The 12706-nt window shown below is 44.5% G+C and overlaps 1 protein-coding gene across 6 annotated transcripts in view; it reads left to right on the top strand.

Moving 5' to 3' along the window:
* Positions 1–12706, top strand: part of EFCAB6 (EF-hand calcium binding domain 6) — a 224912-nt gene that overhangs the window by 73705 nt on the left and 138501 nt on the right. For all 6 annotated transcript variants that reach the window (XM_079143290.1, XM_079143288.1, XM_079143286.1 and 3 more), the window contains 2 exons: positions 3102–3226; positions 8610–8758. In XM_079143290.1, coding sequence (XP_078999416.1) covers positions 3102–3226; positions 8610–8758 — 274 coding nt within the window. The remainder of the gene's footprint in view (positions 1–3101; positions 3227–8609; positions 8759–12706) is intronic.

Raw genomic sequence — 12706 nt, 5'->3', positions numbered from 1 at the left:
TTGGTTTAACTCAAGTTAGCCCAGCGTAACTGCGAGCAGAACTTTCTGGCTGCTCATATTAAGTGTAGGGTTTCTGGTTTTGGGGTATTTTTTTTTTTTTCCAGAATATGCCACGATACCAGCAGTCTGATTGATCGCGCAAGTATGCTGTGTACTGTTTCAGCGTGAGACTTGCAGCTCTCTAATTCAGGAAAGAGTTTCGGATTGTGAATTTTAGCATTTGTTCCCTCCTGTAGTCTGATTGCCCTGTGCATGATTCCTGTGACTTGTGTCTTGAGCCTCCCTCCCTCCTCCTCCTTTCCTAACCCCCCCACCCCCCACCCCCCTGCTCAGGCTCAGGGAACTGCACCTGGTGTCTGCCTGGTGTCCACCAGGAGCCAGCGATGGCAGCTCCGTGGCATAGACACTCGCTTCTCTCTCCTTTTGCAGTCAAGGACATGGATGCGGTTGGTTAGGTAGAGACTGGAAGAGCCAGGGTCAAATCCAGGTAGCCGTTTCCAGAGCCCTGCTGTCCCCTGTGGCCTGTGTCACAGGTTCTGCTGGATACTGACTTGGGATCTTGCTGGAAATGTTTCCCACGACCCCAGACTTGGGACACATGGACAGAGAAGTGGGCTTTACGTCACCTCTGATTCTTCTAGAATGTTCTAGCCTGCCTGTGTTTCATAAGACTTGTTTTCTGTATGATGGTTTCAGCATTTCTGGAACCTACTCTCAAGAGAGCAAGAATTAAAAAGCATGCTGAAAAGTGAAATTGTTCACTTTTGTCATTATGGTCCAGCTCCACATCATCTTTTGTATCCATTCCTGGCTCAAATATGATCTCCTGCTATGAATGGTCAATGATACGATGAAATTTGCCGTAGTGTGTTCATTTTGGGGGAAATGTTATGTAAGGTCTAACTGCCCAGAGCTGTGTACGGATTCGGCACTGTTCTTACCTCTGTGAGGTAGTCTCTGGTTGCAGCAAGTCCTTATCTTTGACTTTTCTAAATATGGAACAGCGTTTTCTACTAACTTTGCTTATTTCTGTCTTGGAGACGCTTAGGTTCTTGACAGGCCCCCATTATCCTGCTTAGCAAGAGCACGTTTTAGCAAGGGCACATGAGGAGGTGACACAGGAGAGCTTCCCTCTGGCATAGGTAGAACAGACCTAAACCACTCCACGCCTCCTTCATACCATCCAAGTGGACAGGGATGCTTCAGCAAGGGGCTGGGGCCGTGACCTAGTGGTAGAGCGCTGGCCTGGCACATGGAGGCTCCTGGCTTCCATCCCCAGCAACGGGAAAAACGTCCCTCAGAAGAAGCGTGGGAACAGAAGGTGGCAGGAAGGACTGGGCTGCACCCAGTCCTTGGGGAACGGGTCCTGGCGTAACCAAAGACGCCCTGAGTCCTGCCGGCCAGGGCGAGTTCCTGGACAACAGGCTTGGCCCGTCAGGCTTCTCCTGCCACCTCCCCAGCCACCCCTCCTCCAGAGCCTGCTGGGTTGTTTAAACAGCACCCTGGCGGCTTCCCTGGGTATGCGCGAGCCTGTCCCTGTGAATTGCAAAGCGGAGTGAGAACAGGAGGAAGTACCAGAAAACAGGCAGCAGGGTGAACTTTCTGGGGTCCCGGTTTGTGAGAAGGCTTCCTCATCCTCCAGCGAGGCCTCCTGCCGCCCGGGTCTGGGAGCCCCCTTGGGAGGACTCTGCCCGCCGCCTCTAGTTCCAGAGCAGTCTGGGAAGAGCAGCCCTGAGCTCAAAAGGCCGCTCAGAGGGCCCCGCTGCAGAAGGCTTGCTTTCTGGGTTTTCAGATCTTTTTGGAGCTGGGGACTGGAATCCCAGTGACTGGAAGGTCCTAGTGGCAGCTGGATGGAACGGGCTGAAAGCAGACATTTTAGGAAATAAATCTGGGAAACCATTTGGAGTTCTTTGCCGTTGACTTTGAGAAAGAAAATGGCTGTATTTCAGGTTTATTTTATTCTTTTTTATTATAAAAGTAATACGTGCTTGTTTGACAAGTGTAGAAAATACAAAAACACAAAATACAATCCCCTGTAATCCTACCTGCTGAATCCCACTTGTGTATCCTTCTGGCATGTATGCCCCGCTTCCCAGGTCCTGATCCATCCGTAGATGTGGGGATGGAAAATCAATCAATCATGACACAATAGATAGCAAGAAGGTCTGCGTTCATCACTTAGACCTGCATCCGGGTGTCAGGTCCGTACCCTTCCACAGGCTCCATGAGCCGCCCTTCACACAACTTGCCCCCTTGCCTGGCATCTGGAGTGTTGCCACGTTCCCCGTGTAAGCAGCGTGGGGTGAGCTTACAGCACAGTGGGCACCTGGCCCTGATGTTCCACTAGGAGCGGGTGCTAGGGAAGGTTCAAGAATGGTCAAGTGCACACAGACCAGAACTGGTTCTTATCATTCCTTCATCTCTGCCTATTTGACAAGCAGAAAAAAATGCTAACTTGTTTTAATTAGACTTTAAAAATTATCAGTGAGTTTGGGCAGTTTTCATAGAGTTATTGGTTTTTTTTTTTTTTTTTTTAGTTCTTTTTATGTGAGTTATCTCTCTCTAACCTAAGTAGTCTATTGAATATTCATATTTATCTTATTGATTCATAAGAGTGACATATATTATGAAAATTAACATATTTCTCATGTATATTAACAATAGCTTTTCCTCACTCAATTTTCTTTCACTGTTATTTGTGTGAATTTTTAACCAAACAAAAATTAAACATTTATGTTGTCAGGCCTATCCATTATTTAAATCATCTCTGGCTTTAGTGATTTCCTTGGAAGAGCCTCACACAGGGTTATGTATTATATAACTGTCATCATAATTTTCTTCTACTACGTTCATGGTTTTATTACCTCATTGTCCACTTCACTGTCTGGAGCCGGTGCTACAGTGGTATATGGAAGGCTGGCTTTATTTTTTCTAAACTGTTCATCCAGTTATTTCAATACAGTTTATTAGATGGCACAGCATTTCTGGGTTTATTCAAATCTTACTTTTATCAAACAGGCAATGATTAAAAGGAGATAATATTTGAATGTACCTTAGACAATGTGAATAAGCTGAAGCTTTTCATTTCTTCTTTAAACCAGAGATCTCGCGTGAGAATCAACAAGCTAAGACCTCCAGGAGGGAGCACTTACCCGGCTCTGTGCCCGCGGACAGCATCTGGGATACCTGCTCCCTGGAGGACATTGAAAGGACCTTTTGCAGAGAGGTGAGTATTTCCGACAGCTGCAGACGTGTGTGACGGTTGAACTCTGTAGGTAGACAACCATGGAAAATTGCTAGTGCTAGACATTATTCTGAGGTTTGTTCTGATCCCACCTACATCTCCTGTGGTCAGAGACCTCCATCATCTCCTGATAATGACAGTGCATTGACCACAGTGGATTTTTAAGTACATCCCCTGTGTCACTCTCCCCACCTCTAGTAAGAACTATGTAACACTCACACGAAGAGCAGATGCAGGTTTGTTGAGTAGCAGAAGAAAATCTGAATTAATGCAGAGGTTCTTCCTAAATCTTGGAATGGGAGATTTGATAGTAATGCCTGAATATTTACTTATTTGGAATAATTACAATAGAGGACTTGTCTTACCACATACAGAATGGTTTATAAAGGCTTAATAATTAAGACAGTGTGGCCTGGGTGCAGCAATGGACATTCAGATTGATTTAAGAGAAGAGCTGGATGCAGGGTCCACCTGTGTATGTGAACTTACTGCATGGCCTGCAGCATTTCAACGCAGATAGTGGGAGCAGGGCATGGATTATTCAATAAATTTAATTGAGAGGATTCATAAACAATGAATTTTATATACATCAACCATTTAAATCTAAAATGATAAATGTGGATAAAATGAAGTTCAGTTTTTAATTTTTATTGTGCTGGAGATCATACCACAATAGGGAAACGCTGTAACGCCGCACTATACTCAAGCCTGGGTGAAGACATTTTTAATTCAAAACATCTTCTAAGCATGGAGTAAAGCCCAAAAGTCATAAAGAAAAAGGCACAATTTGTGTAAAAATGAGAATGATTTTATACAGCAAAACTTCTTGTAGACCTAAGCTGAATGTGGCAAAATCCATGTAACATAAATGACAAAATGTCACTGTTCCTAACATACATAAAACTTTCCCAAATTGTTAAAACAAAATTTCCAATAGAAAAACTTCAATGAAGAAAACCCTAACAAAGCCAGTGTTGCTAAGGGTCTTAGAGAAGCGGACACGTTAGTATCGTTGGTGATATGGTAAAACCTGTTTTCCCAAGTTGCTCTTGTTAACAACTTCATTGTGTTCATAAAATATGACCATTACAGAATCATGACCATTGCAAGGAATTAAGCAATTCTGAAACACTGAGGACAGCATTGGGTGAGCATTGTTCTAGAACTCTCTATTCATGTAGAGAACGGTGCTGCATCAGTGGGCACTGGGTGAGAAGATACACAGATGGAAATGATCAAATAAGAAGAGGACCTTTTTTAAAAACAAAACATTTTTTTTTAAATGTCCTTGGGTTCCCCTGAAGAAAAGCAGGGTGCGGCCATGGCCCTGGTGATCAGCCTCTCCTCCCGGGGCGCGCCCTGCCAGGCATTCTCAGGGCCCTGCAGAGTCAGCCTCCCACAGTCCGCGAGTTAGGCGCTGCTGTCCTCTCCACCTTAGGGTCAGGAAACGGAGGCAGGAAGAGGTGAGATGACTTACTAGTGAGTTCGGAGCCCTGTGTGAGCAAGCTGAAACGATGGAGCACGGGGTCCTTGTGCCTGACCCCACCAGGCTGTCCGTGGGTGGAACCCAGGACATTTCTGGACTTTGGATGATTTCTTTCCCATGAGACAGAGTAGTTCCCCAGAGGGCTGTTGCCAGGAAACAGATCGAGGAAGCCACTGAGAGCTGGAGGAGGTGCCTCTGGAGGTTGTCCCCAGGGCAGGCATTGGGCTAGCTGTCAGCAGGGAGCTCAGCGACTGGCCCCCAGCCCTCCCCAGGGCCCTGTCCCCCTCGCAGCGCCCAGAGTTTATGATATTCATATTTCCCGCCATTCTCCTGTTCCCCACCTGAGTGAGTTTCTGCGCGCGTCCCTCTGGTTTGGGGCTCCCCACTGTGTGGCCCTCTCGGAGACCTTCGTCTGGCTTGATTGTTTGGGTGGGCTCGTGGGGGCTCTTCTCCCTTTGTTTTTTCCATATCTCAGGCTGTGTGCCTTTCGCTTTTGTCCTCAAATGACTTGGCTGGGTGTGGTTCCCACCCTACCCTCCTTTCTTGGTGATGTAGTGGATGTTTTACCTGCTGGCGCCAGCCTGGGACAGAGCTCCGAGGAGCCTGGGTCGCCCTGATTTCCTTCCCCACGCCGCAGATTTCCTTTGTCTACCTGGGTGCCTATAGCACTTCCCGCCATCCTTGAAATTAAAACGGCCAAACTTAGCAATGTCCTAGTATGGAGCATTTGGAAGGAATTTTCTGGAATCCACTGTGTCCTTCGATGTGCAGGTTCTCTCTTCCTTCATGCCAGGCACGCATCCTATGGTGGGAAGACCCTCCCCGGTCCCTCCCTCCCTCCGTGCACCCTCCTGGCTTCCCCTCAGTGCCCTGCCCAGTTCTCCTTGTATCGGATTGCCTTTGTCCTTGGAAGCTCTCACCTCTTAATCCTTCTATCCTATTTCTCTGCCATTGTGGAGATTCTTTTTTATTTTTAGACCTTTATTTTATTCATTTATTTATTTTTATGTGGCACTGAGGATGGAACCCAGTGCCTCACACGTGCTGGGCAAGCGCTCACCATTAAGCCACTGCCCCAGCACCGTGGCTGAGATTCTTTTGAGCCATTCCTTCAATATTAATTTCCATCCTGATGTCTTATTCTTGTTGTTTATAATTTTATTAGTTCTGTAAAGATGCCATCTTCATTTTCTTAGCTCTGAAATATCCCTTCTCATCTCTTTCATTGTTTTATAATTTTCAAGATTTCCTTTTGATGAATTCATATTTCTTATTTAGTCCATTTTTATGGCACAAAATATTTGTAGGTGATGTTTGTTGTTCTGTTTCTGTACAGACTGGATTCTTTATCTTTTGCCTGGTGTTTGTCATTTTCTTTCTTTCTTTCTTTCTCCCCTTCCCTCTTTCTTTCTCCCTTTTGCATCATTGTGGAGTTGCAAAGCCATTTCTTTTCATCCTGGGGACGATATTCATCTGTATTATGGATGCAGCTGTGTTTTTTTCTCTGCTGCACAGTTTTCTGTTATCTAAAACCACACAAGTCGTGTGTCCCCCTTCTGATGGTGTTTGGACTCCTGCTTGTTCCGTGCTGACCTGGACAGGGCCCTGTAAGTGACCGCACACATGGCCCCTGTGCATAGGATTCCCAGTTTCTCTGGGACTTCCACACCCAGGATTGGAACTGGCTTCTGGATTGTGGCATGCACAGCTCTCCTCTTTGATTGGCAGTTTTGTTTTCCCACTGTCCATTTAGATGCACGTGGCCTTCCTCTTGTCACACGTATTCCCTAACACTTGACAGGGTGGACGGTCTCACTTCAGCCAGCCCAGTGCAGATGGTTCCTCAGCTGTGATTTCCCTATTTACTGATGCCTTGTACAACTTTTTATATTTTGCAACATTTGTTTAGTACATTTTTGATAAAAATATATCTGCTTTTTAAAAATTATATCTGCTTTAAAAAATATCTTTGAGTGCTCACCACATGCCGGGACTATGCTGTGTCCTGGGTCATTGCTAGTGAACAAAGTAGTCACAGCTCTGCTTTCACACAGCCATGTGACCCCACACCAAGGGGCGGCACAGGAAACACACACTGTCATCTATATGATTTTTTAATGTTATGACAAAAGAAGACAGGGTATGATGAGAGAGACTAACAACAGGGATCTCGTTTAGATTGGGAATCAGGGAACCATTTATAAAAGTAAATGTGTGATGGGTGTACCAGTCCATCACTATGGTGGCATACCACGTAGCATCTGAAAGAATCATGTAGATAAGTGCAAGTTCTTGTAGAAATATTTTTAAGCCATAGTGTTAAATGAAGAAAGCATTTGTCAACCTGAAAGTGTAGTGTGGTTCTTTTTTTTTTTTTTTCTTTTTTAGTTGTTGATGAACCTTTATTTTATTCATTTATATGTGGTGTGGAAAATCGAACCCAGTGCTTCACACATGCCAGGCAATTGCGCCATCCCTGAGCCACAACCCCAGCCCCATGTGATTCCATTTTTGTAAAATTATAGACATGATCATGATCTTGTTGGGAGCTTTTGGAATATTCTGTACAAAGCTTCAGATGGTGAGACTTCTGGTATCTTTATTTCCTTTTTATATTTTGCTGAATTGCTTGGATTTTTTCCTATACTAAGGTTCACCCTTGTGTGTGTGTGTGTGTGCATAAAATCACAATGAAAATTCCTAGAGGTTACATGTGTCACTAAGATACTATTTCAGTTTTCCTCCCTGCTCTTCTAAAAGCTCTTAGTCATATCAGAAGCATACTCCTGAAGAAAGCCTCATTGGAAGCCGGATGTCATTAAGACATTAAAAATGGAGTTCACGAATCCAGTAAACGCACGGGCCCTGCTCCATCCCAGCTCCCTTCTCTTAGGGAACCTCCCCCAGGAAGCTGCACATGCAGCCCACCTCCCGAGAGAAAGGGGCACGGTTAACTGCTTGTCCAACTGTCCAAGAAGCTTGGGTCCATCTCGAGAAACAGGTCTCTAAATATTTTGGGAGGTTCTCAGTATTCCTGTGCACAGGAAGGACACACGCAACGCTGCCTCTTGCTCCTTCAGTGGGCAAAAACTGCACGCAGCTCCTTGCCCCGCAGCTGCTGAAGAAAGCCACCTTTTACGCTAAGTTGGTGGTCATGTTACTTTTTTGATCTTCTTACCCCAGTTAGGAAACACTGAGTCCGAACAAAGCGGGAGGGTCGGAAGTGCTGCGGCCTGTCGTTATCACTCAGTGACAAACAGCAGGAGAGCCTCGGGATAAGCCATCTTCACTGCTCTGAGTCAGAAACCACTGGTCAACCTACTTTTCTGTCTTAAGAATCTGAAAGCAAAGTGCATTCACCCAGGTGCTTTGTGATTCCTGTTCAAAAACACAATTTAAGAAACGTCCAGTGTACACTATGTCTGTGCGGTCCTTATGTTAATAACTTTCCTTACTGTAAAAGCAACTGCTATTTTTAATCAAATGTTGAGCTTGCGTGTTTGATTGGCCTGACTTAGGAGAAGCTTAGCGTGGGCTCACAGTGGGGAACGGCTTGGAGTATATTAACAGAGATGTATCAAATTGGCAGATCCACCAAGTATTTTTAGCTGAGGTAGATGCATTGTATCTGCTGTTTTTCCCTGAGAAACTTGTCTGCCTTGTCAGTTGAGCAGCTGCGACTGGAATCTGTTTTGTAGCGAGCTCATCAATTAAACATTGAAGCTCAGTGCATGCCACAGTCACCTTTTTGATCAGTGTTCTTTTTCTTCTTTTTTTTGGAAAGGAGAATGTAAAGAGGTTTTGGTAAAAGTAAAATGGCTGAATAGCTCCCTGAATTTGATTTTTATGAATGCCACTCTCTGATTTAATTCATTGCAGCTTTCCAAGTCCTATGAAAAGGTTGAAAAAGCCCTCAGTGCCGGGGACCCCTCTAAAGGTGGCTACGTCTCTTTGAATTACCTGAAGGTCGTCCTTGACACCTTTGTGTACTGGTTACCAAGAAAAACTTTCCTCCAGCTAATGAAAAGGTAAGAGTCCCGTTGTTTCCTTGACAGTTTTTTCCCCCAAACGTCAACTGTGATAATAAGGAAGAGCTTCATTTATTTTTTATTAGTGTTTTAGGCTTTTTATTATTGAGAATTTCAAACATACACAAGTAAAGAGAATAATGTGACGGATCTACTTGCGTACCCATCCCCAGTAACTATCGATGGTTCGATGGTTACTGGGTCCTGGTCTGTCACTTTACTGTGTCCCTGCTTATTGTCCTCAACCTCAGATGTTTCTGAAGCAAACATCAGGCATCATATTTCCGTATATATCTCTGAAGGATATGAGCTCTTTGTAAAACCAAGGCAAAAATACTACTTTCATATCTAGTAGAATTAGCACTACTGTAATAAACACCAAGGGTTCAGTGGACAGCCTGTCCTGTGCTCTCTCCTGTGGTTCATGTGAATCCGGATCCAAATCAAGCAGCCACAATTCTCTTTTAACCTATAGGCCTCCTCTCTGTCCATTTTAGAAGTAATCTGGATTGTTCACAGTGTGGAGCTCCTCATAGTCTGGGTTTGACTACTGCGGCCCACGGTGACATTTCATACACTCCTGCCCCGCCCCCCAACACCTGCCCTGGGTCTGCAGATCTCCAGGCTCATGTCCCTGTTTGTGCTTTCTCCTTTGGGCAGGAAGACTTCGGAGTTGATGGCAAGCTGGTGTTGGCTGCTTGGCTAGCAACTATATGGTTTAGGTGTGAGGTGTCCTCCGAAAGCTCACATGTAAGGCAGTGCCACAGTTTTCACAGATGGAATGATTTGGTCATGTGAGCCTTAACCAAATCAGTGGAGGCGGGTCACTGGGGCTGTACCTTTGGGGTTTATATTTTGTCTCTGGTGAGTGGGGCTCTCTCTGCTCCCTGTTGCCATGTCCTGAGCTGTTTTTCTTCCGCCATGATGTTTTCTGCTCACCCTGGGCCTGGAGCAATGGAGTTGTCCATCTGTGGACTGAGACCTCTGAAACTGTGAGCCAAATAAACTTTTCCTTCTCTATGTTGTTTTTGTCAGGTCTTTTGGTCATAGCGATGAAAAAACTGACTAAAACAGCCATTATAGTTGAAGGTGCCTCTTACCTGGAACCATAACATTTGTACATGGCAACTGTAAAGCAGGATTGTTCTGTGTCTGTCATTTCTTCTTATGTCATTAGTTGGAACACTTCTGTGATGAAATCGTTCCTTCTCCAACCATGTGACAACCGCCAAGCACAGTTGTCATGAGAAGGCAGGCTGTCCTTGATCCTGCCCTGATCCCTTCACTTGCTGCTTTTCAACATCAACAAGCTGGCTCCCAGCATCCTCTGGAAGTGAGCATCATGAGCTCATGAATTTGAGCATCTTTGATGGGTTTCAATTCATTACAGTTATTACTCTTACTGATACTCAGTTGTCCCATCTTGGCCAGTGGGGGCCTTTTCATGTTTGCTCCTGAGTCCTGTTGATGTGACCCTAATAGCTTTCTTGCTTTCTGGTAAGACAGAAATGCTCCAGGTTCATCTTGTACATCTCTTGTCATAGACCTGGAATCAGTCATTTTCTAATGGCTCCTTTCTGTTGGAAATATGGTGTATATAGACCAAAACCCAAGTAAGGAATACTCCAATTTACCTGGTTGTCTGTCCAGGTAACGGGGAACCTTTCCTCAGGGGAAGTAGAATAGAAGCTAATGGAAAGACTGCCCTGTATAGCTCTGGGAAACTGGTAGATGCCTTGGGGTTACCTAGGAAAGAGAGGCCCGAGGGCAAAGGAGGAAACCAGCATTAAGCTAGGGCATGGGGTCCATTCTGAGAGCACCGTGCCTTCCTGGATGGCACCTTGCATGTCCAGCCCTGTGACTTCTAGAGCGACGAGCACGATTCAGTGCTCAGAGTAGGCATTTCCATGTCACGTTGGCACAGGTTTAGATTTTCAAGAATTACTTTCTTGGATAGCTTAAAGTTATAAAGCCATTACTTCTTATTTCATCTTCAAGTTATACAAATAATAATAAATAGTAATAATAAAAAATAAAAACAAAACTCACCATTCACTTTAGCAACAAACTAATTTGGTTATTATTCATTTTCTTACTTCTTTGTTTTTTGGCTTTTGGATACCAGGGATTGAACCCAGCGGGGCTTAACCACCAAGCCACATCCCTAGCACTTCTGAATATTTTATTTAGAGACAGGGTCTCGCTGAGTTACTTAGTGCCTCACTGAGTTGCTGAGGCTGGCTTTGAATTTGTGGTCCTCCTGCCTCAGCCTCGCGAGCCACTGGGATTACAGGCATGTGCCACTGCACCCTGCTGTTGTCCATTTTTTTAACCACATACATAAACAATTTTCACATATTTGTGATCAAGATACACTGATAGTTTTTACATTTTGCTTTTAAAAGTAGGAATATACAACAGATATTTTTCATATTGGCTTCATAGTCTTTAAAGTTATAATTTTAGTGGATGCATAAAATGTCATTCACCTGTCATTTATTGAGTATATTTGAGGTAGGTGCAAAAAACGCAGAAACAGATGACAAACAGTTCTGCGCCAGAGTGGCTTACCAGAGTGACAGATATGATGGGCACATAGAACGAGTGTATGGGGCTCATGGTGGCCAGTCTGTGCTATTGCCCATGCCCCTGAGTCCCTTTTTTGCATCCATCCAGAATTCCCAATGGAACTGGGCACAAGAAACGACTACAGAGTAAACACCCAAGTGTCAGTGTAAATGACATACAGGTTGAGCATCTCTGATCCAAAAATCCAGATTCTGAAATGCTCCAAGCCAAAACTTGTTGAGTGCTGACATGACAACGAGTCCCAGTCAAACACAGACCCATGGAGGACATTGTATGAGACCACCTTCAGGCTCTGCACGAAAGGCACACGGGATGTGTGCAGGCGCTGTGTGGATCTGGGGCCGCCCTAGAGCTCTCCTCGTGCATGTATGCAGATGTTCTCTCATTGTGCATGTATGCAAAACCCTATAATCTAAAATTGATACCGCCATTGACCAGTGACGAGTTCTGCTTCCTCTAATGTTGAAGTTTGGACACTAGAGAAGCACGCCAAGGCAAGCATATTAAGCAGGTTTTATTAAAAAGTAGTAATATTATAGACTTCTCCTGGGAGGAGAAGGGGGCCTGGTGAGGAGCTCTGGGCTCCCTGCACTTGCCGTGGGGAGGCCCAGGTGAGCTGGGAGCTGGGAGCCACATCGTCACTGCTATTAGAGGCACCACAGGCACCGGCTTGTTCCTTTGGAGGGGTACTCTTTCTTCAGAATATAATTCCAAAAGTAGGATTACAAGGTCAGAGTATGCATACTTTCCTGAATATTTTTCCATTTTTCAAATTTTATTTTTCATTGTAAAGTTAACAAGTAGACAAGCTATAGTTGTATGTATTTATGGAGTACAAAGCAATGTTATGATTTGTGAATACAATGTGGAATAATTAAATCAAGGTAATTAACATATCCATCTCCAAAATACTTAACATTTTTGTAGTGGGAATACTTGAGATTTACTCCCAGTGATTTTGGAATGTGCAATACTGTCCTATAGTATTTACTGTATTTGGCATGCTGTGCAATATATCTCAAAGCTAAAATTTACTTATTATTTCTGCTAATTGAGGTTTTATACCCCATCTCCCCATGCGGCCTCTGGTAACCATCATTCGCCTCTCGGCTCCGTTGAGTTGACTGTTTTCCCTCCTGTGTGAGGAGAACCGTGGGACTTGTCTTCCTATGACTTATTTCTTCAGCCTAATGTTCTCCAGTCCCATCCATGTTGTCACAGATGACAGAATTTCCTTCCTTTTAAGGGCTCAATAGTGTTCCATGATTTCTTCATCCATCCTCTCTCCATGGATACCATGATTCCATAACCTAGCTACTGTGAACGATGCTGCACTGAAATTCTATGTAGATAAACATC

This window comes from Sciurus vulgaris (genome assembly GCF_902686455.1).
Source record: "Sciurus vulgaris genome assembly, chromosome: 5".
Lineage (NCBI taxonomy): Eukaryota > Metazoa > Chordata > Mammalia > Rodentia > Sciuridae > Sciurus > Sciurus vulgaris.
Note: the sequence above shows the minus strand (reverse complement) of the source record. Positions and strands in the feature narration are given on the sequence as shown.